Source organism: Platalea leucorodia (genome assembly GCF_965183815.1).
Source record: "Platalea leucorodia genome assembly, chromosome: 9".
Classification (NCBI taxonomy): domain Eukaryota; kingdom Metazoa; phylum Chordata; class Aves; order Pelecaniformes; family Threskiornithidae; genus Platalea; species Platalea leucorodia.
The window spans coordinates 46,236,663-46,264,653 of NC_138831.1; the positions used below are offsets into that span (position 1 = coordinate 46,236,663).

The 27,991-nt window shown below is 45.2% G+C and overlaps 1 protein-coding gene across 2 annotated transcripts; it reads left to right on the plus strand.

The window, feature by feature from the left end:
• Positions 1-12,613: 12,613 nt before the first annotated feature.
• NR2F2 (nuclear receptor subfamily 2 group F member 2) lies at positions 12,614-26,786 on the plus strand. 2 transcript variants are annotated; one of them, XM_082321696.1, is made up of 3 exons: positions 12,614-12,724; positions 20,554-21,081; positions 24,198-26,786. In XM_082321696.1, the coding sequence occupies exons 1-3, from the start codon at positions 12,682-12,684 to the stop codon at positions 24,470-24,472; spliced, it is 846 nt and encodes a 281-aa protein (XP_082177822.1). In that variant the 5' UTR covers positions 12,614-12,681; the 3' UTR covers positions 24,473-26,786. The 2 variants fall into 2 exon arrangements, with proteins under 2 accessions (XP_082177822.1, XP_082177821.1); XM_082321695.1 differs by lacking the exon at positions 12,614-12,724 and adding an exon at positions 17,368-18,751.
• The last annotated feature ends 1,205 nt before the right edge of the window (positions 26,787-27,991 follow it).

The following is a 27,991-nucleotide window of genomic DNA, read 5'->3' on the forward strand; positions in this document are numbered from 1 at the left end:
GAAGGGAAGGATACATTCCCTGGCTGAGAAGTAGCCCAGATCGGGCCTGATCCTCCAGAGTGGGAATTTGCCGTCGATTAAGAAGGTGGCCGTGGCTGGGGACACAGATCAGATAAAGGCACTGTACCTGTCTCCCTCCCTAAACATAAATGACTGCCCTTGTCTATAATAAAAGGGAAAAATTGACTTCGGAAAACATGCCATGATAAATCTCCTCGGATAAAGTAGTACAATGCCTGGGTGAGAGGGAAAGAAATCCTAGAAATTAAAAATATATAATGCTTATTTAATATCGTTGTCATCATCGGCATCACAGGCTAAATGCATCTAATATACTGGTAAATGCTTGTGATAGCTTTGCTTGTGACAGTTTCCCCTTTTATAAAGGAGAGAAGGAATTATTTTCAGTCAAAATATTATTCATTGATTCTTTCATCGCATATTTCATTATATTAAGCTGTAATTTCCTAAATATGTCGGGGCGGTGGTATTATTATTATACATATAGCCCGAGTCTTGACAGCTATTTTGCATTAATATATGATTTGGATGCTCAGTGTTTAAGGTAGAGAGAAGTTTTTTATCGTCACCAAAAATAAGGGGAGAGGAGCGATGAAAAAAACCTCTCACAAACAGGCACAGATCCAAAACCTAACAACATGCATGAAAATCCATTCTGGATCAGGCCCCCAGCAGAACATTATATCGTATAACCAGTATTTTCTGAATATCTTCTATTGTTTGACAACCCTGATTTCACACTAAACTTGGAGTTCGTTTCCGAACAGAAGCTTTTTGTATAGAAACTTTAAATCATATCCCGTCATGAACATACACATACCATAGAGGATATTGTCTTGTTAAAGAGTTTAAGCCTAAAGGTGTATGCCTATTTTTAAAAGAAATTTTCTGATTGTAGATAACTGCTCAATTTGATTTAGTGTCCAATGATAGTGATGGGGTTGATAACTGAGCATTCATCGGTAATTCATCTTGTGCTAGTAGAAATTTACAGCAAAGCAGTGCTTTCCCAACACTGACAAGTCCTATTAATCTTCTTCAGACACATTTCAATAGGTGTCTCCATCTGTGCCCAACATCTAAACACTGGCATCACTAGGGACTTGGAGACACCTTCATTTCAGGTTACACTAGTGAAAATGTGATACTAGATTGTACTCTATTTTTAACCTAATTCTCTCTTTTCATTCAATTAGCCTTTCTTGCCTGCATTTTTCTACTCATGTGTAACATCCTTTTCCCAGGAAGAGCTTAAAAATGAGATTTAGTTACTTAAAGAGACAGAATCTGCCAGGGCGAGAGCAACCAAGAGCTTAATACATAAAAGCAGGATAATAAAGCTCACAGATACAGTGTGGAGACCGAATCGCAGCCGCAAAACACGTCCTGCATTGCATGCCCGCGATGTTGCCCTCCTGATGCACCTCTTACAGGCACTGTTTGGTTAGGACGGGTCTGAAACTAAACACCCCACCTCCAGCTTCCCAAATTTTAAAACAATTGCAGAGTATTTGGGGTTTGAAATCCAGTATGTACCAAAACATCTCTGTTTGTTCAGGCTGTACGGGGATCACCACCATACATCCCCACTTCGCTTTACATATACGGCTAATGCATGAACAAACACAGCACAGTCAAATTACAGCAATAACATTTATGGGTGGATTATGTTCCAACTTCCTCACTTATTAAAAGCAAGTAAATTGCACAGCACATGGAAGAGGTAGGGTGCAAATGCGGGCGAATTTCCACTCGGAACCAAATGTTGTTTTTTCGCTTTCAAAGCTGCAATGAGTTTGCTAGCAGACGCAGCACAGCTTTAAAGCTTACTCATTCAAAAATGTGTGTTTGGGTTCTTTTCTTTTCTCCTTACTCCATTTACGTTTGCCTTTCAAAGAAGAGCAGATACACACCGTTTAGGTTTGGGTGGTTCCTCCTGCTCTGAACTTTCTTCTGAAAAGAGCAAACCATGAGCCCTGTGTCTGCTCCACAACTCGGAGGCAGTTTCAAACTTTGTTTCTGGCTTTATGAAGTTCTCTTGCGAGTCTTATTATAGATCTAAATGACCTTATTGTAGGTGGCAAGTTTAAATGTGCCATATTAATAACTTGTTATCCAAGACAAATTAAGTCCTTATGTGTCAAAAGCACTCTGCGCTGGATTACCTACAAGACAAGTATTTATTGAATAAACGTTGGATCCAATTTCATTTTAATGTGACTGACTGTATGCTTCAGCCCCTTAGAATGAGATAAAAACACTCAAACCTATAACTGTGTTGCAACATTACACCTAACTTGTCTGTTTCTATTATTGTCTTTTTAATGTGGAATATCAAAAGTGTTTGGGGTTTTTAAGGATGTTGTTGTTGTTGTTGTTGTTGTTGTTGTTGTTGTTGTTGTTATTATTATTATTATTATTATTATTATTATTATTATTATTATTATTAAGGAGAGAGAGAGAAAAAAGACTGGCATTCAGCCTAAAGAGAAATCATTGAAACAAATTAATCCTATGCCGTTTAAATTGACATGGTAATCCATCATCAGCAAAGGGAAACTCTGAAAGCAATCTAGAATCTGCAGTGTTCTTTCACTGGCCCTCAGGCACAAAGACAGATAGTAAAAGAGGAAGAGAAAAAAAAAAAAAAAATCATAAAAGTTAGCAGCGCCTTAGCAAAGGGAAGGGCTAGAGAGAGCAGCTTTCACTTTTTCCTGCTTTCAACCGTCCAGTTCAGAAAGCAATGCTGATTAACCTTCAGGCGTTGCCTGCTAACGTTTACTTCTGTATGTCAAATCATCTTCGGCTGCTGAGATATGAGTAATTTCAAATAGCGCAGAGCCCCCACCCTGTATAAACTCTACCATTGAAAACTCCTCCAAACATCAACTTGGGCATTTCTGCTTACAGAGGGCCTTTTATTAGCCTAAACTTGATCGTTCCAAATGGACAACAAATTCTATCTTCACAGCCCTGGAGAAAAGAGCTGTACTATCCTGGGGAGTTTAACAGCCAGGATTTTCATACAGCGAGCACGAAAAAGCTGGGGGGTTTTATCTGCGTTTGTTTTGTTTTTTTTTTTTTTGTCTATCCCCTCCTCTCTCGGCAGGGCCATCCAGTATAATGCATGTTTCCCAAGGGTTTTTTCAATCTAGTTTTAAATATCTAAGGTGATGAGACTTTGTGCACCTTTAAAATTTTATTATACTTATAGGCAGAAGAAAACATAAACCTCTTGGGCCTTGAAAGCCCGTTGCAATACAGCCGTTATCCCTATAATGTCAACAGAGGTACAAAACTCTCTAGAAATAAACCTTTTAAGAACAGCTTTCTCTGCCTCGTGTTTTCTTTTAAGGTCAGTGGTGCATCAGTTTTTGGAAAACGTTTCCCCTCTCTGGCCAGGTTTAGCAATCTGAAATAGGATGTATATTACTAAATGAATAGCTTTAATTTTAGACGCTGGAAAAATAAATAGAAGAAGAGAGCTAGGGCAGGAATAATACCTTTCAGTTAGAAACAGACATAGTAGAAAGAAAAAGTCAGAACTTTAGTGCCAGGGGCAAAGGGGTGAAAGGCTGGCTAATATGAACCATATCCAACATCTGCCCTATTTTAATTTAGCAGGGATAAAGTTTCTTCTTTTTTATTATTAAGAAAACTTTATGTGGCAGAGAAACCCCTGAGCTGTGTTATCAAAACTGTTTTATTGTCACACTGAAACTTAGAACTATTAAGAGTCGGCGGGGCAAAGAGATAAAAACTCCCCTTCTCTCTCCTTTTATACTCTGTGACAAGCCTGGGCTCGGGTCCTGGTGTCTGGGATGTCCTTTTCATGTCTTTATGAAGCACTGCACTTGGGGCTGTAATATAAAGGGGAGGTTAATTGTCCAGGATGGGTCCAAATGATTGATCCTCCAGGTTAAAATAAATAAATAAATAAATAAATCTGCAGATTTAAAACAAAATACTGCTGCAAAGACGTCCGCGGTAGTCGCCCTCAGAGATGAGTGGCGGTGGTGGTGCACAACAAGTGTAAAGAAAGGCTGGACTGGGGATCTGTCTGAGAAACAGCCCAAACTGCCAGGCTGGAATAAGATCTCGCTCCATCTAAAAGTGTTCCACCTTGATAGTGCAAATGCTACTGTAGAAATAACAAAGTGTACTAAAACACATGTGAGTAGCTGCAGGAGTAAAAGAGCAAATTGGTTTCTGACAAAAGAAGGATGAATACCTTCGGATAATCTAAAGTTAGAATTTGATTGAAAGCATAACATTCCTTTAAGCATCAATATGCTTAGGATCCAAAATATGGTTATTTTATTACCAGTTAATACTTAGATCAAAGCAAAACACTGTAGCTGGAAGGGATATTCTCTCTGGAAATAAAGTTCCATGTAATTATTTCCTATTAAAAACTAAAGCTGGTCTTAGATTCAAAAATTTGTGCTTCCTTACATGTGATATAATGCAAGCTTGTCAAGAGAGAGCAGACGTGCCATTTTTCACTCTTTGCTGGTATCCTTTTGCTTTAAAGTTTTCAGTTTAGCTTTAACCCTTTGGATGTGAAAAATTCTTATCCGATTTACCTCAGTCACACACAGGGGATTATTTTGGATAATATTGACTAATTTCTCGCAAACAGAAATTATAATTTGATATAAATTAACACCATTTTAAATAAAGTCTCCACATATAAGGAGGTAAAACATAAAGAAAATGATATGACGATGGATAGGCAGTTGAAACTTAAACCTTAAATTGCAAACAAGTATTTTACTCTTGGGTAAAACAGCTCATCTTAATTCAATTCGGGACACAGAGTTTAAAATATGCACTCAAAATATTTCCAAGAAAGCTGCAACCTTTCAGAGGAGAGAGATAAGAATGTATTTTAATTATGAGGTTATAAATATGCGATCTATTTTTTTTTTGCACCATCCCCTAATGTGGTACATAACATCATTGTTCAAATGCAGTTATATATCTATCTATCTGTCTCTATTCCCGTCCAGGGTTTTGTTTTTATTTTCTTTTTTCTTTTTTTTTTTTTCCCTGATAGTTCAATCCCTATTTATGTCATCTCTGAGGCAGGCCCTGGGAAAAAAGGGATCTATCTTTCTGTATTTATAAACTACCGCAGAATAAATAGGGAATGGTTCCTGCTTACAACTGGTGGGCTAGTATTAGAAGTAGCAATATGAAATATTTAGACACATTATTTCAAGCTTTCCAGCTGCTTCTGATTCTGCTAATTATTTTTGATCTGTCACTCAGAAATAAAAAAAAAAACTTTAAAGAGTTCATTAGGACGGCGGAAAGGAAGAGGAGTCAGATATAAGGCAGCAATTATAATTTGGTTTTAACATTTTTTTTATTTTTTGCTGACTCCTCAGCTATATTGTTTAGTAGAAGGATGGCTACAATATAATTCTATATTAAGAGCTTGTTAAATAGGGAAGGAGCTGAGACGTTCAGCTGGGATATTGTTTGCTAGCTCAATTAGTATCCAAAGAATTTGAAAGTACAATAAATGTATCTGAAGATCATATCTAAACATACTTACCAAAAAGTACCCACCTCTCTCAGCAGTTCACATATTTCTGCCTTCTGACTGGGAGGAAAAAAAAAAAGCAGTTCAGATGTATAGGTTAAGATTGGCGTATGGCAAGGTTTGTGTGAAATACAAAGAAACCTGTACTTCACTCAACAATTTCATTGCTTAAACATATAGTTTAGAAGCATCTTTTCCTTAAACATGTGGTTCAATAGCATTCTCTTCAAAGGAACAATTCAATGTGTTAAAAGATTTAAGAACAAAGAATGTGCTGCAAAATGCAAATTCTTACAGTGTTATACTGTGTATGCAATTATGTATGTAGGCAGATAGATATAATTTGAGAGTTATTAACTTTCAACATCAATGATGTACCCTGAATCAATACAATGTAACTACCTATTAAAATATAAACCAGGTGTGTTACCAGGCAAATACAGTCTGAGAAGCTTTTCTAGATTTTTTTTTTTTTCTTTAAAGATTACAGCTCTGCTATGGACAAGAAGCTCAAGAGATTGCTGCTGGTCCTAAAGATGGAGATTGCTTTGCTTTTTGCAATATCTGACGTTTCTAGAATGTTTCATTTCCTCCACGTTTAAGAAAAAAATATTAAAAAAAAAAAAACAAACCTCTGAAATGGTGTAAAGGGAATGAATTGTCTCACAAATATCCGTACATTTATGCACCTCCCTGGGCATAGGAAAGAGAAAAGTTCCCTTTCCATTTCCATTTTTCCTTTGGCTCAAGGGAAGGGAATGAAGGGAGCAGAAATCATTTTAAGCCTTGCCCCCTCGTCGGATCGACCCCTCTTGCAAATCCCTTTCTTCTGCCCTCCCTCCCCCAAGCACACAGCCTAGCCCAGTTAACCTTGGAGCAGCGCTGGGGAGGGAAGGGTTAATGAAACCAAGCTCTTTACGACCTCCAGGGTCAGACTCTTCCTATCTGCAATCTAAGGAATTAGGTAAGGAGGTTATAAGATTATAGTGAAAGGAGTTATAGGCCCTCGTAGCCTCACACCTGAACATATTGAGCTAATCCATTGGGATTCTTAAAAATCGCTTCAGCTATGGAAAACTGTTAATTAGGCTGAGTCTATCCCGAGGTTTCCTGTTGCATTAGTGATCCAGCCGAGCTGCCTGCACTCTATAGCTTCACAATAATGCGCTTGATATGCCCATATTTTTTTTTCCCTCCCTTCTCCACAACTGAAAACAGCATCAGTCACTGATTTCGGGAGAAAGCAAAGTTTGGGTGAAATTCAGCCCGAGAGATGAACAAAAGTCATTTCTCCCCCCGTCCCTGAGCCCTGAGTGCCCGGCAGGCTATTTGCAGCTGTTTCTAACTTCAGTGTTTGTTTACAGTAGCAAAATTAGCACTTGGAGGAGAAGTGAAAAGCTGTTTTCACATCAGTTTTACTCCTCGGTTCCTAGCTTTAGATGTCTTTCCTCCCTCCCAGCAATCAGCATCATTTAAAGTGCGGCTCAAACTTTCTCTCGCTCCTTTGACTTAGTTCTCTGCAGTCGCATCCTATTTTCTGCTGAAGAAAAACACACAGAGAGAAGGTAGCGCTTGAACACGGCCCAAACACCAGTGATTCGAGGCAGGAAAAAAAAAAAAAAAAAAAAGAAAAAAAAAAAACTCCCGAGCATCCCTAAAGCACGTATTTTAACGCCGCTTGGCAGAGCCCTGCCCTGCTCCCAGCTTTCTGCCCTTTGGCACTTAGGCATTTGCTTGTCTCCAGCAAAGTTTTCTTTAATCCGCCGGGACACCCCGGGGCCGTACCTGAGCCACGGCTGAGTTGCTCCCTACGACCGACAAAATCCTGCAGCAGCAACTCCCCAACGTCAATGCTTAAAGCACGGGCTGGTTTTAGCCATTTTGTCATTTGCAGAAATGCTGGTATTTTTTTTTTTTATGCCACTTGTGGTCACCCTCGAATGGCAGTAATCTGTAGATTACATATTACGAGCCTTGTCATTACGTGGATAAAATGAGGTGGTTAAACGCTAAAATCCATTTTACTCACCACATTTGCTTGGGGGGGGGGGTAGGGGAAGGAGAGGGGAGAACAAACTTGTAGGATAAGGATTGAAACCCCTCGCATCTGAGCTGGATGAGCCCTCGCTTCTGCTGCCAGAGACCTCCCTGCCTGCTGGGCACCCGGGGCTGGGCACCCCTCAACTTCACCTCGAAGCCAGGCGCCCGTTTACGCCAGCCCTCGCCTTCCCCTGGCTCCTGGGTCTTTTGTCCCCATTTTCGTGGTGCCTCAGCATTGCTCCACAGAGGCGACTTTTCTCTGTCTCTCCTGGATTTGCTCTGTAGCATTTCTAGGCTCCTACTCGCCTGCTCTCCCCCCGTTTGCCTCTTTCATGTGTGTCCCTGATCCCTCTCTGGCTGATGCGATTCTTTAGAAATGTGGGTCTTATCCCGTCCCTACCTTTGCCGGGTCTGATTAGATATTATTTTTTCATTGGCTCTGCTACAATGGGTTCCTCCCTTTAATCTCTCGATATATTTTCCCCCTCCCGGTATAACCAAATCCATGAAATTCACAGCCTCTCTCTTTGACACGACTGGCTCGTCTAATCACTCCATATCGATTTCCCTAACTCTTTTCATCCAGCTGAAGACACATCTTAAAACACTCCAAGCCAGAGTGTGCTCTTTGCTTTATACACACTAATAAAATGATTTACCCTTCTCTCTCTGCTCTCCTCACAGGAGAAAATCGTTCAAGTCCCGGCTATTTGTGTGTGATCAGTAAATATTTAGTGTGGCGACATCTTCAGCTCCTCTCCTGATCAATACGCAGCCCAACAGGAGGTGGACTATTGTCCGGGTAGTGACTTGCTGAGATCTCCTTTAGATGAATTCTTTGCCCCCCATACAGTCTGTTATGATTTAGCCTCGAAGGTAACCAGTAAAGAGAAATTGAGCCTTTAAAAACGTCTGTTTCTAACCTGTTTACCGTGACATTAAAGCACCTAAGCAAGGAATGGCTCATTCTTCCCCGTCTCCCATCTCTTTGATGGGCTAACGCATCCAAAGCGCTGCTAGAAAATGAATATCAAACCGGGCAGCCGTCGCACGGTTGCTCCGCATCCCTGTACCCCTCTGTCCCCTCTTCCCCGGCCCCTCCAGCAAAACCCCATCCTGTCTCTGCCGTGCGATGTCACGACAGAGAGGCGATTCCCCGGTCCCACCCTGCAGCATCTCCGGGCACTGGACTGGCTCCCAGAGCTCTGCCTGGGCGGGTGAGCAGCGAAGTGCCCAGGGATGGAGGGTGCCCCAGCAGCTCCCAGCCCACCGCCCTGCTCCTCCTCACCGCACCCCGCAGCCCTGCCTGCCCCGGGGTCAGGCTGAGGCAGGGCTGGGGGCTGATGGCTTTTTTGTTTGTTTGTCTGTTTAGGGGTTTTTTTTGAACGACACGGGAAATCTGCAGTGAAGGAAAAAAAAATATATATAGTGGAAATTGAGAGGAGCTTAAAGCCCAGTTCCTGTGGTTAACCATACACGAGAGCTTTCCCAGGGTGATAAAATGGACAGAAAGAGAAGTTCGCCTGTGTGTGTGTATGTTTTATCCTGATCTGTTATTTCACTCCTGGGAAAGCCTATGCCTCGAATAGGAAATATTTCCACTGGTAATTACCCCAGGAGTGTGCGCCGAGTGCCCGCCGCTCCCGGTGAGACGCCTGTGCAGCACAGCCCGCCGAGGCAGCTACGCCTCGTGTGCCTGCCTCCCTCTTTGATGCAGGGTGGGTGCCTATACACAATAGCTACCCAGTCCTATCCGCAACGTGTGTGTCTGCTTACTCACTTCGTGTGCTGTAGCCTGCAGAAGTGCCCAGCTATTTATTTTATTTCCGTGGCTGTGCCTTTGCACATAAGCTGTAGGTCGAAGGCGTTTATCTCTGCAAATGTACATTGCACGCATACGTGCTGCATAAGCATATGGCTGTGTATTATAGATGTGCGACTCTTATTCAAATCTAAAACCGGCTACATCCACCTGTTAACTTTGTTTAGAAACCACTTTCACTAATGGCTTTTCGCTAACTTATTCAGTCCGTTACTCCAGTATAGGAGGCAATGGAGGGGAAAAATCCATATGAAACCCTGCTTACAGCCTCTCTTCGAGAGGACACTTTACACACCTTGCCTAGACAGGGCTCCTATAGAGCGCTTATCTCTCGAATATATCTTTATACTAATGCATACTTAATTGGTCTGTCTTGACTGTCCCTATAAAACAATTTAATTAGGGTGCTTTCTGCTTTGGAAAGAAAGAAAAAAAATCTGCCCAGCATTTATTGTATTTAGCACCAATACAGGCAGAAAATGTTGCACAAGTTTTTGGTTGAAAGAGCACCTATGTGTCCATTGAAGGGCGTTGATCCGAAAAGACAGAGAGGACAAGTAAAATCGATTTGAAGCGACCCTCTCTGTCCCTTTCACACCATTCAGACACTCCATTCCTTCTAAGACAAAGACCCAGCGCCTTGGGAATGCTGGCAAGGGGGAAAAAAAGGAGGAAAAAAAAAAAAAAGGAAAAAAAAAAAAAAGGCTTCAATCCCCCCAAGCAAAAGGGAGAGCTCTGAAATTCCTTCATATTGCTGTTATTTACCCCCCAAGATATGTTCAAAACCAGGATTTTCTTCAATTCGGCGTCTAACACTGCTGCTGCGAGGAATGTCCCTGGAAGGGGAGGAGGTAATTATGGCTATTAGTGCTGCGAGCCCAGCCTCAACCTTGGTCACTCGCAGGCTTTTAGGGTTAAAATAGCCCTCACCTCTGACCCCTGCGGAGCAAAGTTGTAGCTATCGCCGCAAGTTGGGCCAAAGTTTTCAAATCCAGGGCTGGGCAACACCGGAGGGGGGAAACTTCTCCCTGGAATTATTTTTGGTTGGGATTTAAATCATCTTTAGTCTATTTAATTGCCTTTCCCTCCTCCTTTTGCCAAACAATCCCTTTCGGAGAGGTGGGGGGGGGATCTCGAAATGCCCTGCTCCTACTACCTTTCCCACTGCTCTTTCCATTTAGGTTTAATTTGGCAGTTTGTTTTCAAGCACGAAAATGGTTTATCATCAAACTGAATTCCTAGGTCATCCTTTCATCCACGGGTCTCAAGAATAAACGGGGAGGGGGGGTGCGGGGGGGGGTCCCCCCTTTAGGCTTTCCCCACCACGACCCGTTCAGCTTTACAGAAAAGCAGCATGTGGAAAAGGGGAGAAAGGATGAAAAGCTTGAATTTGTCTCCTGTGCTTTCTGCACACCTTCAGGATGCTCCTCTGCAAGGGGGGATTTTGGAGCTGGGGGGGGGGGGCTGCAAAGTGAAGAGGGGAGAGAGCCCACAGATGCCAGGACCCCTCTGGCAATAATAAAAATTCATTCAAATGGGCTATGTCTCCATCTTCCATGTACTGATTAGACTTAACAAGAGTGGAAACTTGTGTAGACCATATTTATGGTATTAACGAGCAGTTAAAAGATTTATCCTTCTTCTGATCAATATTGTTGGTGCCCGGCCCCCCCTCCCCGCCCCGGCCCTCCCCGAAGGCTGCAATGACAATCGCCTTCATACTTTTTCATCACCGATCGAGGTGGCAAAACCCTTTTGTAATTTTCATTAGCCCAGTAAACATGCAATTAACATGCAGCACTGTGGTTAACTTAATTCCTGTTTTAAGGCAAGGACAAGCAAGAAATGGAAGAGCGTTTGTTCCATTTGTCAAGTATGACACACTTCTTACCCTAACAGTTTCTTAAAATAAAAGCTCGGCTCCCCACCACCACGACCACCACCCCTCTTTCCAGAAACCCCCCACACTGATACACACACACACAAAAAGGAGCAGGAATCCATTAGTTGGAGAGTATTCTCCTGCCAAAGGCGGTATAATGTATTCCAAACTTTCCCAAGCCCTCACTGTACTGGGGTCCCGTTCCCCCCCCGGGGAAGGGGGCTGACGAGCTGATATTTCTCGTGGGTGAAAGATTCAGCCTCCTCCTAACCGTTTTTTTTTTTTTAATAAAATAAAACTAAACGTGCTTCCCATGTCTAAAAGTTGCCATGTTTGTGAAGGGGGGTGGGGAAAAATGTCTCCAAGGGTTTCAATTAGCAACAAATGATTATTGCAACGGATTTTTGGTAATGAAAAAATGTGGAGTACCTCTTTCGAGCTGGGATCTCAGGGGCAGTGAAAGAGAGAGAGAGGGGGAGAGGGAGAGAAGGAGAGAGAGAGAAAGAGATTGCTGATTAGCTCGGATTCTTTCCCAACTTGCTTTAGCGTGTGCTTGCGTTCCCTGCCGACCCTACACAGGACACTATATATTTTTTCCCCTTCGGTGCATGTGTTGATAGTTCAGCCTGTAGTTGTTTGCGGTTGGCTTTTTTTTTTTCCCTTTTTTTTTTTTTTCCCCCTGCCGGGGAGGGGAGAGGTGGGAAAGGGGGGGGGGGGGGGGGCTGAAATCGGTCGCATCCATCCTACCCCCACAGTCATTAAGTTAGGAGATTTCCCTCTCTTATTTTTTTTTCTCCCCAATTGGAAGGGTGGGTTGTGAATATTTTTTCTTTTTTTTTTTTTTTTTTAAGTCTCGCCTTTCCAGCTCCAAACAAGGTGTAGCGAGACGCTCTTCCTTCTAAGGAATGAAATGAGAGACAAGGATCACTCAAAGACATCTCCTACCTTGGGCTTGGGGATTTTTTCTTAAAGGCGAGGCGCACATTCCTAAGCAGCTATGTACAAAGCCCCCCCTGAAATCTTGTCTGTGTAAAGTTAGAGTGTGTTCAGGATTTTTTTTTTTCCTCTCTCCCAAGGCTGATCGCTAATAATACATCGAAAGCACTTCCCTTTAGGTTGTGGGAAATCCATTCCCTTCACCTTGCCTCCTTTTTTTTTTCCCCCTGAAGGCTGTAACTTTACTTTTTTTTTTTCTTACTTTTTTTTTTTTTTATCAGTTTGCACAATCGCTTAGATAAACACCAAGAAGGAGACTTCTCTTTAATTACCCAACGCACATCTTTCTGGGGGGCAAACAGCGGTCTGATTATTTTTTTTGTTTGTTTGTTTCACCTGCCAAACTAAAGGAGAGGTAGAAAAAGGAAGATGCAAGCGATTTGGGACCTTGAACAAGGCAAATATGGTTTTGGTATGTTTACTTATAGTTTTTTTCCTTCTTCTTTGACACTTTTTTCGGGCAATGTGTTGTGATTCTTGTGTTTCTCTTTTAAGGAAAACAAAAAATCCAAAAAAGCAAATGTTAGCTAACGTACGTCTTAAACGATCGTTTCTAAGGTTACGTGGGTTGCTCTAAGGAGGGGAAGAGGGGAGGGGGGGAGACCCAAGTATGTGTAATTGCAGCACCATCAGTTAGCACGTCCTTTAGCTAAATAAAGCAAGCAGCAAACAAACAAACAAGCGAACAAACCCAACGACCGGAATCGGCTTCCAGGTCCGAGGCGAGGCAAAGCGCCTCAAAGTCGTTGCCCGAGGAGCGGCCGGGAGGCAGAGCCCGCCGGCAGCCTCCCCTGCCCGGGCTGCCCGGGGGGCAGCGGCGGAGCCGCCCGCTCGGGAGGCTGCGGAGGGGGGGACGAGCCTCTGAACTTAAGGGATAGGTATTAAACTGCCCGGAATTGTGTCGCCGTGTGCAGCTGGCAGCATTTATTTAGGGGAAAGGAGAGAGAGAGAGAGAGAGAGGAGGAAAAAAAAAAAAAAAAAAGGAGGTCGGTGGTGAAGGTATAGCGCTGAGATCCCCTCTCCCCCTCCGGTCCCTTCCCTGGTTAAGCAAGTACAATGGAAAGAAGCTGGAATATACTCACCATCCGAAGGTGTGGTTGGCAGTTCGGCTGAGGCTTTAAGGCAATTATTTATCCTTTTTTTTTTTTTTTTTAAGTATCATTGCAAAAGACGTAGATCTGACTTTAAGCAGCAAAAGTGTTTTGCTCTGACAACAGCATGCGAGGCACGGTTCCTCGTTTAAAAAAAAAAATCACAAAACAGGATCATCCCCCCCCCCATCCCTTACCATCATCCCTTAAAAATACCTATTCAGTACAGCGCTCGCAGAAACCCTGATGCAGAAACCTTATAGTCCGGTCTAGGAGTGCCCAAGCCAATTAATTTTAAATCCTTAGGAATTAATCAGATTAAAATGTACAGAAGTTTCATTCTCGTATGCATACGTGAGCCAAAAGTCGTTTCCCTTTAAGAGATCCTTTTCTTTTAAAGTTGAATTTTAGGCAGATAAGAGACTTACACTAGGGGGCAGCCAGATACTGTACTTGCTCCAATCTTAAGCAATTTTTTTTCCTCTCTCACAGCATATGCTCTGATTTAGCACTGTAAATTTTTCAGAGGACCCAACTCTGACAGCCCCTGGTGATTTTCAAAGTACCACAAGCCAGTGGTTAAAAATTGCATTGACTTGGAAGTTCAGAGGCACACAATAGGAGCCACTTTCCCTATTCATGGAACTTCAGTGTGGTGGAAGAGAAAAACACACACATACTACATTGAGGGAGAAGAGGAATTCATTGAATTCTGTTAGACGTAACTGCTTTCCACTGAGTTCAGAGCGAAACTCGGTATTTGTTCGATGCTGTATTCATATTGCGATTTAATCTAGAAAGAATTAGAGGACTGTTAGGCAGCTTTCTGCCAGGAAAGCAGCTTCCCCCTCCTTCCTCCTCTTTTTTAAAACCTAAAGATTTACACCGGCTCTATCCCCAACTCTATTTTAGCAAAATAAATCCTTCCACTCCCTCTCATTAAAATAAATTTACATCTGCAGTAAAATGGCAGGAGGGATGCATTTGTTTATTTGGAAAACCAATACGGTCTTACTTTTAAAACAGAGCTTTTCTATTGTCATTAGGCTCGGGGAAGGACAGTTGAGAATCTTCCCCTTCTTTGCGAGGCGCTCAGGTTTCGAGGATTATTTAGCGAAATTAGCTGCAGTTCATTTTTACATTCATCTGTTCTGCCTCAGCCCACTCGCAGGGATGTTTTCAAATAAATAGCAAAGCATCTAATGGTGCTAATAGATAGTTATATTGCTGCATCCCTCGAAGAGCAAATAGTTAATCTGGGGCATTCTTCATTAATGCTTGAGCAATCAGCGTATACGGCGGTTTTTAAGCGTGTATCAATGGCTTTTCATTTTTACGATCATAGGTTCAAACTATTAATATTGTACGTCCTGTTAAAACCGCTTTCTCTTCTGATTTCTGCGTTTGTTAAGACGGCATTAATGTTTTTTCATATGGTGAATTAATCCTGTTTACTTTGTCAGATTCGAGACAGGAAAGGTTGGTGTTGGGTTGTTGGGTTGGGTGCTTTTTTTTTTTTTTTCCTCAGGAAATTCAACATCAGCAACAATCTGTGACTATTCTGCATTTTGAACCCCCCACCTTCTGCCACCCTCCCCGAAAGGTGACCTCCTCGGCTCTGGGTTATTTGGAAATCATAAAGCAGTCCCCCACATTTTAACGGGGAAAGATTCCTTTCCCACCTCCTGGCTTTCCCAGTCCCTCTAGGTCCCTGTTTCGGAGAAAGGTTATTTTTCCTCCGTCGGGATCAATGGGAATGCTGCAGCCTTGCCTTTGAAATTGAGCCGCGGTACATCTTCGTTCGTGGGGTCTTAACACACCAGGTTTCTAAGCAGGACACTGGCAAGTCTAGGTGCTTTTTACAACTTTCCAATCATCTCAGCACCTGCGGCTTTAGCCACATATATTATTTCTGCGGCAGAAGGGGGTGTGCATGTGGCAACATGAAAAAGTGTGTGCGAGGAGGTGAGGGGCAATTAATCCTTTAGAGAGCTGTGCCCAGGTCCTGGCTCCCCGCGTCCGCGCTCGGTCACCGGCTCAAATGCGAGGGAACGGACACGCGTGTCTTTGCAGAGGAGGAACTGCCCGGCCGGGCACGTATCTGTCTGGTTTAACAGCTTTTCTGTTTTATCTCTCCGTCCCTTCTCGCCTCTTGGAGTGTCTTTTGGCCATTTTCACTGGGAGATGAACTCGGAGTCCCCGTTCCGCCGGCCGGTGTCTATATTCAGCGGGAAATAAACAACTGTCCCCGCGTACTTAGATCGGTTACCTCTGTAGCGGTGCTCCCGCTACAGCGCAGAGGTTGTGTTACCGTGTCAGGGTACGTGTGAGCCAAAAAAAACCCCAAACCCCCCGCAAAACCCCCAAAATAAAGTTCAAGGGGTGGCGATGAGCCGCGTTACAGCGATGCCGTGGAGGCTGCGAGGGAAAAGACACGCGTGTCACCCTCTGCGGAGCGGCGTTGCGGGTTTTTTTTCCACCACCGTGCTAAGGGGAAGGGGCAGACGGTGCCTTGCGGGAAAGCCCGGTCCCGGTCCCAGCCCGCCGGCTGCCCGGGGCGGCGGGGGAAGAGCCGCCCGCCCGGGGTGGAGCGGTCGGGAGGAGCGGCGGTGCCCCGTTACCCCGCCGGGGACGCGGGGCTGGGCGAGCGGCCGCTGCCGGAGCGTCGGGGACGGCTGGGGCCCCGCGGGCGGCCGGGGCACGGGGCGGCCGGGGCGAGCGCAGGTGCCGCCGGCCCCGTCCGCCGCCGGAGCGCGGCCGAGGGCAGCGGCGGGACCCCGGGCGGGCGGGAGCCCGCGTACCTGCGAGCCCTACCCCTGGCGGCGGCCGCTCCCCTCCCCTGGACGGCGGCGGGGCCGGGGTTTATTTCATTCCGTGGAGTTTTACCGCATTTTAGCGTCAATTTGCTGATTTTCGCCCGTCCCCCCCCCCAACCCGCGACCCCCGAGGCCGTGCCCCGGCGGGCGGCCCCAGGTGAGGCGTCGGCGCTCCGCTCCCCCCCCCCCGCCGGGCCGGCCTTAACCCCCTCGCCCCGCCGGGGGCAGCGGGGCTGGGCGCAACGGGCGAGAGGAGCGCGGAGCCGGCGAGGGAGCGGCGTGCGGGGGGGGGGGGGGGGGACACGGACGCCCCGGTGGCGGCGGCTGCCTCTAGGACCGCGCGGGCGTCGGCGGCGGCCATGGCAGGCCGCGCAGGGCGTCGCGGTCCAATGAGGGCCGAGGGGCGGGGCGCGAGCTTTTGACCAGTCAAACGCCGGTCGGTTTGCCTTATAAGGCGCTGGGTCGCCATAGCAACGTGCGCTAAGTTGCAGCAGCCGTGTCAAAGTTCACTCTCCCGCCGGCGGGGCGAGCGGCCGGCGGGGAGCGCGCGCTCGCCACTCGGCCCACGCGCCGCCCGCCGCCCCGCCCCGCCCCTCCCCGCCGCGGGGGGGGCCCCGCTCGCCGCCGCCGCCGCTTTTTTTTTTTTTTTTTTTTTTTTTTTGGGGGGGGGGGCCGCTCCCCGCGGTGATTTTCCCCTCTCCCCCCCCCCCACCCCGAGGAGCGATGCTGCGCGCTGGGTTATGATCCTTCCCTCTCTCTCTCTCCCTCCTCCTCCTCCTCCTCCTCCTCCTCCTCCTCCTCCTCCTCCTCCTCCTCCTCCTCCTCCTCCTCCTCCTCCTCCCGCTCCCCTCTTTTATCATCCTGGCTGGCTGGGCGCTGCGCTGGCGAGTTGACTCCTTCCCTCCCCCCCGCCCCGCGGCCCCCCTCCCCCCGCCCGCGCCGTGAGCACCGGCGGCGCGGAGGCGAGAGCCCACTTGCGAGGCGGCAGAAGCAGCATAAGGCAGCGCGGCGGCGGCGGCGGCGGCGGCGGCAGCGGCGGCGGCGGCAGCACCCGAGCGGCGGCGGGAGCGGGAGCGGCGGCGGCGGCGGCGGCGGCGGCGGGGACGCGGCGCGGCGGGAGCGGCGAAGCGGCTTGAGCGGGGCAGAGCGGAGCGCGGCGCGGCGGGGGACGGAGAGGAGGAACAAATAAACAATCACAATAACAATAATTAATAATAATAACAATAATAATAATAATAAAAAAGCCAGAGGAGGAGGAGGAGGAAAAAAAACCCAACAGCCAGCCCCCCCACCCCCGAGCCAAAAAGAGGGAGAGAGAGAGAGAGAAAGAGAGCAGCGCCCGGGCGGAGCGGCGGAGAGGAAGAATTAAAGCGAGCGAAGGAGGGAGGAGAGACAGAGGAGAGAGAGAGAGAGGAGGAAAGAGGAGGAAAAAAAAAAAAAAAAAAGAGCCCACAAAAACAAAGCGATCGCAGTTGATGTTGCTGCTGCAAGCTGGACTTCCAAAAACTACGGCGAGACCGTCCGCTCTCCGCGCCGAGAAAAGTCTCCTCAGCTGTGCGTGTTTTTTTCCGCTGTGTGTGTAATCTTTAACCTTTTATTCATTCTTATTTTGATGGCTTTCCTGAATGGCTGACTGCGAGCTTCCCTGGACCTGGCCCCCAGACACCCGCCTCTCCTCCTTCAACTACTCTGCTGCAGATCAGCTCTAAGAGAGAGAGAGGGAGATCTTTGAAGAGATTTTTTTTTTTTTTCCTCCTCTCTCTCTCTCTCTCTCCCTCTCTCCCCCACCCCCACCACCCCTTTACTTTGCTCTCCTGGAGCCCAGACAATCGACTCGCAACTCGCCCCCCCGCACACACACCTCCATCGCCCCGTGCCTCTGCACCTTCGCCGGTACCGGGAGATCCCCCCCACCCCGACCCTCCTGAAAAAAAAAAAAAAAAAAGGGGGGCAAAACAACAAAAGAGAGAGGGGGGAAGAGAGAGAGAGGGGAGGAGGAGGAGGAAAAAAAAAGACTGCTGCAAAGCTGATCTGAAAAGCAAAGCAAACAAACTTTGAAAATAAAGGGGGAACAGGAAGTTTGGCAACGGTGTCCAATAGATATGGCAATGGTAGTCGGTGCGTGGCGAGACCCCCAGGACGATGTGCCCGGAGCTCAGGGAACGCAGCCTTCGCAAGCCCCGCCGGTGCAGGGACCTCCGGCCGGGGCCCCGCACACCCCACAGACCCCGGGGCCCGGGGGCCCTCCCAGTACGCCAGCCCAGACCAACCCGCCAAGCCAGCAGAACCAAGGAGACAAACAGCAGCAGCAGCAGCACATTGAATGTGTGGTTTGTGGGGACAAGTCTAGTGGCAAACATTATGGCCAGTTTACCTGCGAGGGTTGCAAGAGTTTCTTCAAGCGGAGTGTAAGGAGGAATCTCAGCTACACTTGTCGTGCCAACAGGAACTGTCCCATTGACCAGCACCACCGCAATCAGTGTCAGTACTGCCGCCTCAAAAAATGCCTCAAAGTTGGCATGAGACGGGAAGGTATTGGGATTTCATTTGTTTTGCAATTTTTTTCACTCGCTGCGTTTTGGGTTTGGTTTGGTTTTTTTTCTTTTTTTAATTATTATTATTTTTCACCTCCCTCCCCAAACCCAGCCAGAACCTTTCCTTTCCCCCTCCCTCCCTCCCCCTCCGAATAAACAGACAGAAACTTTCTCGTAATGAAAGAAAGAGGTGTTGGGGAGGTGGGCAGGGGAGGCAGGGGCTCTTGCATGCTTTCTCCTGCACTCGTAATTGATTTGTGTTTGTTTTGATTTTGCTGATGGAGGTTTATTGGAAGTGGATTTTTAGTTTCACGCTGCTTAGGAGCGAGATGATTATTCTGACGTCTGGTTACTTTTCCTTCATGTTCCCTCCTGCATGTTCAGCCTTACCCCCCGTCCCCCGAGCAGCTCGGTGTGTGTCTGTCTGTCTGGGTGTCTCCCTGCCTGTGTGTACACACACAGGGAGCCTCACGACATGCACGCACACACACACACACACACATATATCCCCCAGCACCCTGCCTTAGATTGCAATTTTACACAGGCGGTTCAAATTACTATTACAATGGGACTCACCCTACCGAGGCTCTACAGCACTCCACTGTGGATTCCCGGCCGGATTTTTCCTCCTTTAAAAATATATATACACACACATATCCGCGCGTGTGTGTATATACACATTGCCGTCTGCCTGCCTTTCCCGATTGTTATTTTCTCACTTTTCTCTTCTTCGTCTTATTTTCTCGGCCCTCCGGGAGAGGCAGGAGGGGGTAGAAGGGGACGGGGGCCGGGGGGGGGGGGGGGAAGGAGCAGCCCAGAAGTAAGTGTGGGGTGCTCGGGTCTCTGCAAGTCGAGTCTTTGTGATATAAAATTAGCCGAGAAATGTGAGCCTGCAGTTTTCCAGTGCGTGCTCTGTGTCTGGACGCTGCTATGTAGGTTAAGGGTTAGGGGGCTTGGGACTTGCTGGGCTCCTCTTTGTGTTTCTGCAAGAGTAACTAACCTCGTAAGACCTGCGATAACAAATATAAATCAAGCATATTTTTAGGCGTTCTCCCTTCTTGCCGTCTCTCTGCCTCTGAGCCCTTTTTCTCTCTCCTTTTTCTCTCGCTGTCACTGTGTAAATTTATTAACAAAATGAAAGGCCCACTTTCCATGGGCAGCTGAGGAAGGTGCCTTTGGATAATGCCCCCAGCCTCGCCGGGGGACTCTGCCGGGGATGTTGTGGGGTGATCTCGCCTCCTTTGATATTTTTTATAGGGGGGGGGGGGTATAATAACAGCAGCACCAATATATTCAGTGGGCGAGAAGCGCGTGTGGGACCAGACCAGCGCCGGGGATTTTGAACTGAAGTGTTTCTTCCCTCTCCCCCCGCTCCCTCCCCATCCCGCTCCCCCAGCCTGAAATCAATAAGCTGGTTTAGGTGTAATGAAGAAAAATAGCCGGGCACACAAAGACGTATCCCGCACCTCTTGAAGGAGGGGTGGCGGTGGAGGGGTGTGGGGGGGAAATAACTGAATGGTGGTGTGTTTTGGGAAGTGAGGATCCCGGGCTCCTGCGGGCAGTCCCGGCCGAGCCGACAGCATTGCTCTGCTTTTATTGTTGCTTTTGCTTGACCCGGGAACTGCGGAGCCTTAAAACCGGGTACGGGCTGAACTCTGGCTGGAAAAATGCATGTTCCCCCTTAAGCTGGCTTGGTACGGTGTCACACACGCACGCACAAGCACACAAAGCAGGCTGTATTTGAACCGATGGTCGCAATTCAGATATTAATAGCTGTAGTTTCTTCTTTATTTACTGCAGCGGTCCAGAGGGGCAGAATGCCACCCACACAGCCAACTCATGGTCAGTTCGCCTTGACAAACGGGGACCCTCTCAACTGCCATTCCTACCTATCCGGATATATCTCCCTTCTTCTGAGAGCAGAGCCCTACCCCACCTCCCGCTTTGGCAGTCAGTGCATGCAACCCAACAACATCATGGGCATCGAGAACATTTGTGAACTGGCAGCTAGGATGCTCTTCAGCGCGGTGGAGTGGGCCAGGAATATCCCCTTCTTCCCAGACCTCCAGATCACAGACCAGGTGGCCCTTCTGAGGCTGACCTGGAGCGAGTTATTTGTCCTCAACGCTGCCCAGTGCTCCATGCCCCTCCACGTCGCTCCGCTCCTGGCAGCTGCGGGCCTCCACGCTTCGCCAATGTCTGCTGACCGAGTGGTCGCCTTTATGGACCACATACGAATCTTCCAAGAGCAAGTAGAAAAACTGAAAGCATTGCATGTCGACTCTGCAGAATATAGCTGTTTAAAGGCCATAGTCCTCTTCACCTCAGGTAGGCAGCGTTTCTTTGCTCTTCCTTTTTCCTTCCCCCGGCCCCCCCTGAGAACTGTTGGCTCTTGCAAAGTGTTATTGCCTGCACCCCATCACCGCTCCCTGCCCCCCGAGAACCAGCGCGGTCTCTTTCCTTTTAGGAAACGGTGCCCTGTGGTCTCCCCTTCAGGGCCTCGGATCTGCGCATCCCATCTTCGAGGGAGTGCAAAAAATTTAAAAAAAAAAAATAAATAAATAAAACACACACACACATACAAAAAGGCAACCAAAACACACCCCAACCCTAGCTGAATAACGCTGGGGATGGGGGAAGAGGGGACTCGGGGAGAGGCACCCATTCGCCACGAGAGACTGCGCTTTTCCCATTGAAAATAATATTTTATTTAACAGTATAGCTCTGGGTTGTTGCATTTAATGACACGCATCCGAACAGCAGCAAAATCTGTTTGATGTTGTTAAATACAAGTCGTCCTATCAGTGAAACCACTTTAAAAAGAGGATCATTTTATGGGCAGCCAGGAAGGGAAAAAAGCCCTGCAGGATTAAAAATTGAATTAAAAAAAAAAAAGTTAAATGCGCAAAGCTGAGTTTAAAATATGTTCCCTGCCATCCCATAAAATAAAATAAATCAACTTTCCAAAGAGCTGTCTCTGATTTAAAGAGAATGTGGCAGTGAGCAGTTCTGTGTCATTTCAGCTAAGGGGAAAAGTTTGCATTTGTACCCAGCAGGAACAGCAGAGTCCAAAGCGAGTAGCGGGTGCGAAAAGATCATTACCATAAGTAGAGAGGGTTAGTAGGAAAAAAGTAAGAGGAGACTGAAGCTGCCGCTCCGCAGTGTAATTCCGGGGTGGCACAACCATGCCTCTCCCGAGGAAAAGACCTCGAGGTGTTTCTTAGATAATCAAAGCGAGGGGGGGAAAAATATGTGTCAACTTTTGCTGCCTAGAAGTAGTGCATGAGTTATAAAGCAATAATTGAGTGCGTTGTGAAATCTAATTAGCTTGCACTAGAGTTTAACCTGGGTGAGTAATAAACCTGATATTAACTCTGGAGGCTAAATTTTTTTTTTTTCTTGAGGAAAAAAAAAAATCTGCTCGCTAATTTGTGCAATACGTTATCTCAGATTGCTAACTTTAAGGCTGCATCGGCAACCCAATGTGCTGGAGCCCTAGAAGTTTTGGGATTAAGTTTAAAAATACATATATTTCTTCTGTAACTCACTTGAAAGCTTGGGAAAGTGGCCACGCGATAAACATATGAATGGAAGCAGGACCTGTAAAATAATTACTCATCGGAGTTTTTTAAAGCCTGATATCAGGAAACAGGAAAAAAATGTAGTTTATGTGGGAAAAGAAGGGCTCACAATCCGTTCCTTGTTGTGTTAAAGGGGGTCTGGGGAACGAAGTCATTTTCTGGACTTTGTCCAGGTTCTGGGTCGTGACCTAAACTTCCTTTTATATATTATTGCTTTACACATTAAAAACTTCTCTTTTTTTTTTTTTTTTTTTTTTTTCCCTCCCCCCAAATTCCTGGCGCTACAGTCCTAAGGTGATCAATGAGCAGGGCGCATCTAGCCACAGGGCGACAGGGATCCCGAGTGGGCAGTGGGGTGCTTATTTTATTTGCCTGTCGTTTTCTGGGATGCATTTTGCTCTCCCTCGCTCAAACGCTGAGCGAGGATCCCACACACGCTCACATCCCTCCCCAGCCCCTGGCCAGCTCACACCCACACCCAGGAGTTTATTTCCAATCCTGCCTTTTCTCCCAAATCACTTTTTTTTTTTTCCTTTTTTTTTTTTTTTTTTAGCCTTCTGAGAAAACAATCGTCCGATCCTGTCGTAACTGTTTAATTTACTACTATTTTCAAAATGTGAGGCCTGGCGTGTAAATTGCCTCCCAACTAGATAAACGTTTCTTGTTATCTGATTCTGGGGAAGATAGCCGCATGCAAAAAACCAGGGTGATGCATGCAGCTTCTGCAGCACCCCAATAACACTCCCTGATGTAAAGCAGACGCACGTAGATGCATATAATGTTTGCTGCAGCCTCTTTTAAGAGAAAAAAAATAAATCTGGGTTCTAATGACTCGCAGAATATGCATGTGTTAGCCCTGTGCCTAGGAAAGCCACAGGGAGGTCAGGTCACAACCTGTGCTCTTTCAGCACAGACGTCTCTGATTTAAAGGGAACTTATTGTATTTTAGCGTATCAGGAAAAAAAAGAAAAAAAAATGTCCAGACCCTATCAGGGAGTTTTCTTCTTGTAAGGGCCTTTAGGTTTAAAAAGAAGAAGAAGAGGAAAAAAAAGAGGGGGGAGTGGAGGGGGGGGAAGAAAGAAAGAGAAAAGAAAAGAGGGGGGAAAAGAAACAGCTCAAATGAACAGAGAGATCACAGTTTGCATGGCTGCCTCTGAATAGGCTAAACTGACAAGATCAGTTTTAAAGGGCCACTTAAATCAGTTTCAAAGACTGAAGAAAAACGCGTTGTCTTCTTTGGGGGAGAATCTGTTGCTGGATCCGGGGCGCCATTATCTTTGGCTGGGCCAGTTTTTTATTATTATTAGGATTTCTATCACTGCTATTAGTGTTCTTTCTCATCACATGGTTAGGCTCTCCCCAATTATTTTCCAAGGCGGGGGGGGGGGGGGGGGGGGGGGGGGGGGGGGAGAGAAATAGTGGCTCCCTTTCCCCCCTTTGGACTCCAGCCTTCCCCGCCCCCCCAGCCTTTCCCCCTAAAAACATAGATACACGAAATTACGCTTGGCCAGCACCTCCTTGTCAACCCCTCAGGTCTGTCGTGCCGTTAGAAATCTCGAATCCTGGAGATTCTCAATCCTAAAGGAGACCCTCCAGAAGAGAGAGAAATACAAACACCCACACGCATCCACAGAAAGAGAGAGATTGTCCCTTTTGGTAAAACCTACTAAAACCCTGGGGGGGCGAGGTGATGGCGCACGATCTACACTTAATTCTAGCAATAAAAAAAAAAAAAAAAAATCAAATTAAAAATTAAAAAAAAAAAACCCACACAACAACTTTTTAATCTGATGATTGTTTTCTTTTTTTCTTTTCTTTCTTTTTCTTTTTTTTTTTTTTTTTTTTTAATACACTTTCTTCTAGATGCCTGTGGTCTCTCTGATGTAGCCCATGTTGAAAGTTTACAGGAGAAGTCACAGTGTGCTTTGGAAGAGTATGTTAGGAGCCAGTATCCCAACCAGCCAACACGATTCGGGAAGCTATTACTACGTCTCCCCTCCCTTCGCACTGTCTCCTCTTCTGTCATAGAGCAATTGTTTTTCGTCCGTTTGGTAGGTAAAACCCCCATAGAAACCCTAATCAGGGATATGTTACTGTCTGGCAGCAGTTTTAACTGGCCTTATATGTCCATTCAATAAAATATTTGAGAGAGAAAAAAAAAATGAAAAAAAAATTAAAAATTGAGAAGGGAGATGAAAGAGAGTGAAAGGAAAGCAAATGACATTTGGGTTCTGGTTGTTTCTTAAATTTCCTTCTGCTAAGAAAGGATGTAAAAGGATGTTACAAGTTTGCTAAGAGAAGACAGGAAAAAATTAATGGACTGTGAATTAAAAAAAGAGACTGTCAAATGAACTTTTACAGAATGCATTAAAAACTCCCGTGTCGTTCAGAAAAAAAAACTTGCTACTTATCATTTTTTGTAAAAAATAAAAAAGAGAGAAAGAAAAAAGAAAGAAAGAAAAAAGAGAAAGAAGAAGAAAAGAAACGATGGTGGGCTTTTTCTTTTTTCTTCTTTTTTTTCTTTTTTTTGGGGTAAACTTTTTAAAAAATCTCGCTTAAAGTGCATTTAAAGGAAATTTGGAGAAAATTAGCAGAACGGAAGAAAGTAAGTCTTTTTTTTCCAAATTATTAATTGTCCTATGTGTCTATGTACCTATAGCTGTTCTTTTTTGTATTTTTCTGGTTTCAAACCAGTTTATTCTGTGGTTCTATAATAATTTTTGATATAACCTTGGCTTCTTTAAAAAAAAAAAAAAACCTGTGTATCCTTAAAATATATGTTCTGAAAGAATTAAAACTGAGTCCACGAAAGTATCATAGGAAGAAAGGAAAAGAGAAAAAAAACCCTCAACAACACAATGATGGAAGCGCACTTAAGGTGGTGACCCAAAATCTAGCTTGAAGCTGAGAGAGCTATAATTATAGAGACCCGAATGAACCACACGTGTCATATAACTACCCCCAGATCTAGGTTTTTTGGTATTTCGGACAGAAAATGAACTGTGGGGATTTATTCTAGGTAGAAGGAATTTGTGTCCAAGACACACTACGGTTTTGATTTAAAAAACAAACAAACAAGCAAAGTGAACTTTTGTAATTTGAATTGGGTTCCACATAGTTCATCATGAATTGTTATTAAACTCCTCTATCTGTTTGTATATTTGCAAGCCCTTTGTATTATAATAATTGTTGATATTTTCCCTTTTTAAAAAATACCATTGAAATCAGCATGACAAAATAACACTGTTGGCACTTATAGATAACGTGATTGATTCAGTATCTTAGAGTTTACAGTTTTGTGTTTAAAAAAACTGAAGGTTTTTTTTTTAAGTGCAACATTTCTGTATACTGTAAAAGTTATAATAACTGAACTGTTTGGTCGAGTCTTTGTGTGTTATATTCCAAGGAAAATTGAAAGTATTCAGAAATTAAAATATTATTTGATATCTGAAACTTGTTTGGCTGTCATAAATGTCTTTCAGAAACCACCTTACTTCTCTCTAGTTTGCAGTCATTTAAGTCCATAGGCGATTGATTTGTTTACTTGTCACAGTAAGTTTGTAGCAGATGTATTGTAGTGTATTTACCTGTTTAATTCCGGGATGGGGGTGGAGGACTTAAGTTCGTGGTTTATCGCTGGTTTTAGGAAGTACTATGCTGAAATGGTAAACCATCAACCCCCATTCATCTAATCCTCCTGTTAATTAAAAATGGATTTTCTGGAAAAAAAAGGCCCTTATTTTTGTCACACTTAAGTGCCTGCGTAGGAAAGGTATTGTTGTGAAAAAGTATTAGAAATCTGGAGATCAGTATCTATTTTATGATCAGAATGGGGCGAAAAATCTTTTGTAAATGTCTGACATACGCGCACAAGATCGTTCAAGCAAGGTAATAGCAGTATTGTAAATATAGGTCAGTTGTTTGCGATGAGTTTTCTTTAAGTATGTGTGATTTTTTATAATACTCCGTAGTTGCCATCTATCGTTGTCATTGAGAGGTCTTCAAATGGAGTGGCTTTAGCTTCTAGCACTGAGGAGTCGGTTTTTAATGTATATATACTCTCAAGTGGATTTTTTTTACCTTAGACTGTGAAAGCATGACCACAGGTCATCTCTATATTTTACATATGGGATATATGTCTGTATGTATACTTGCATACATACGTGCGTAGGCGTACATGCATCTTTCCTGTGTAGCCACAGGGCCCTCTCTTGCAGCCCTCGCAGAGGCACAGCTCCCACTGATGCGGTGGCGACCTGCCTGGGCGAGTGGCGTAGGATCCGAGACACCATTTGGGAATGTAGTGCTATCCCGAGCAGGCAAAAAACCCAAAAGCTGAAGGAAGGCAAGATGATGTGGTTTTGCGAGGGGTTGATATTTTGTTTTGTGTGTGTGCGTGTCATTTTTTTTTTTTTTTCTCTCTCTCCCCCCACCCGCCCTCCCCTTGGTCTATAGCAGATGCTTTGTATGTGAAAGCTTGCAATTTTGTTCTTGTCTGAGGCTTCCCCCTCTCCCTTTTTACCACACGTAACTACACCATGTTGTGGTTTCACAAAAAGGGGGAGAGGGAGGGAGAGAGATCATTCTGTAAAGTCGATTAAACCCTGATCTTTAGTGTGTTCCAGTTAGACACATCTGTACTGGGGGCTGAGGGGCGTATGACTGTGAATTTGAGCAGAGTTTTACATCTGAATCATGGCTCCTTTTCTATAAATATATAAATATATATAAATATATAAATATACTATTATTGCAGGGGATTGCTGACCTCTAGATTTAGCTTTTTCTATTGCAAGTGCTATCCATGTGAGTGTGTGTGTGTGAAGTTTTTATGCTTACTAAGAACACAGGATCTTGACTTGTTTGTTTTGTGTTAGTTTATTGTAAACAACCATTTGTTGTAAATTGTTATTGGCATTAAATTATAATTTATGATTTTCAAATCCAAAACATTCTCTGCTTTTTATGTTTTAAAGCCTGTAAGCTATCTCTGTATTTATAAGTTTCTTGCAGCGAGCTTTGGTTCACAGAGAATAATAGTAAACAGAAAATGCACCAGGGTTAAATAAAAACACACACACACACAGGCACGCACGCACACACACAAGCCCCATGTATATATGTTTGGAATGCTCAGAGGAGGATTTGTTTAGGGACTTCAGTTAGTTTTAAGTTTATAGCATTTAAAGAAAGTTTTTCTTTTCATGCTGAGTTAGAACAAAAGATCTATCCAAAGATTGAATTGGACAAAAGAGGAGGGTTGGGATCGAGAAGCTTGTTCTATGTGGAATTGAGGAGATTTTTTTTTAAGGGAGAAAAAAAAAAAAAAAAAAAAAAAAGCTGCTAAACATGGCGACTCTTTCCCTTTAAGTCTCTAATTTATTTTTTTTCTCCTTGCCGTTCCCCCCCCCCCCTTTCCCAACCCTCCCTTTAATTTTTTTTCTTTAATCTGATCTTAGTTGGCTTTATTCCTTCCCCACCGCCCCTGCCACCGGCGCGGGGACTGGCGGGGAAAGACCCAAAGGCGACCCGGAACGACAGCGAAAGCTGCAGAGCCGCCCGCGGTGCAAACCACATCTCGGGAAAGGTCTTCTTCACACACACCCCCCCCTCCTCTTCCTCCTCCTCCTCTTCCCTCCCCGCCGCCGCTCTCCCAA

Bases quoted from the DNA above. Each gene is read 5' to 3' on its own strand.
- NR2F2 (XM_082321695.1), top strand. From the start codon at position 18,322: ATGGCAATGGTAGTCGGTGCGTGGCGAGACCCCCAGGACGATGTGCCC. The intron at 18,752-20,553 runs GTATTGGGATTT...TATTTACTGCAG, and splicing joins AGTTGGCATGAGACGGGAAG to CGGTCCAGAGGGGCAGAATG. The intron at 21,082-24,197 runs GTAGGCAGCGTT...ACTTTCTTCTAG, and splicing joins CATAGTCCTCTTCACCTCAG to ATGCCTGTGGTCTCTCTGAT.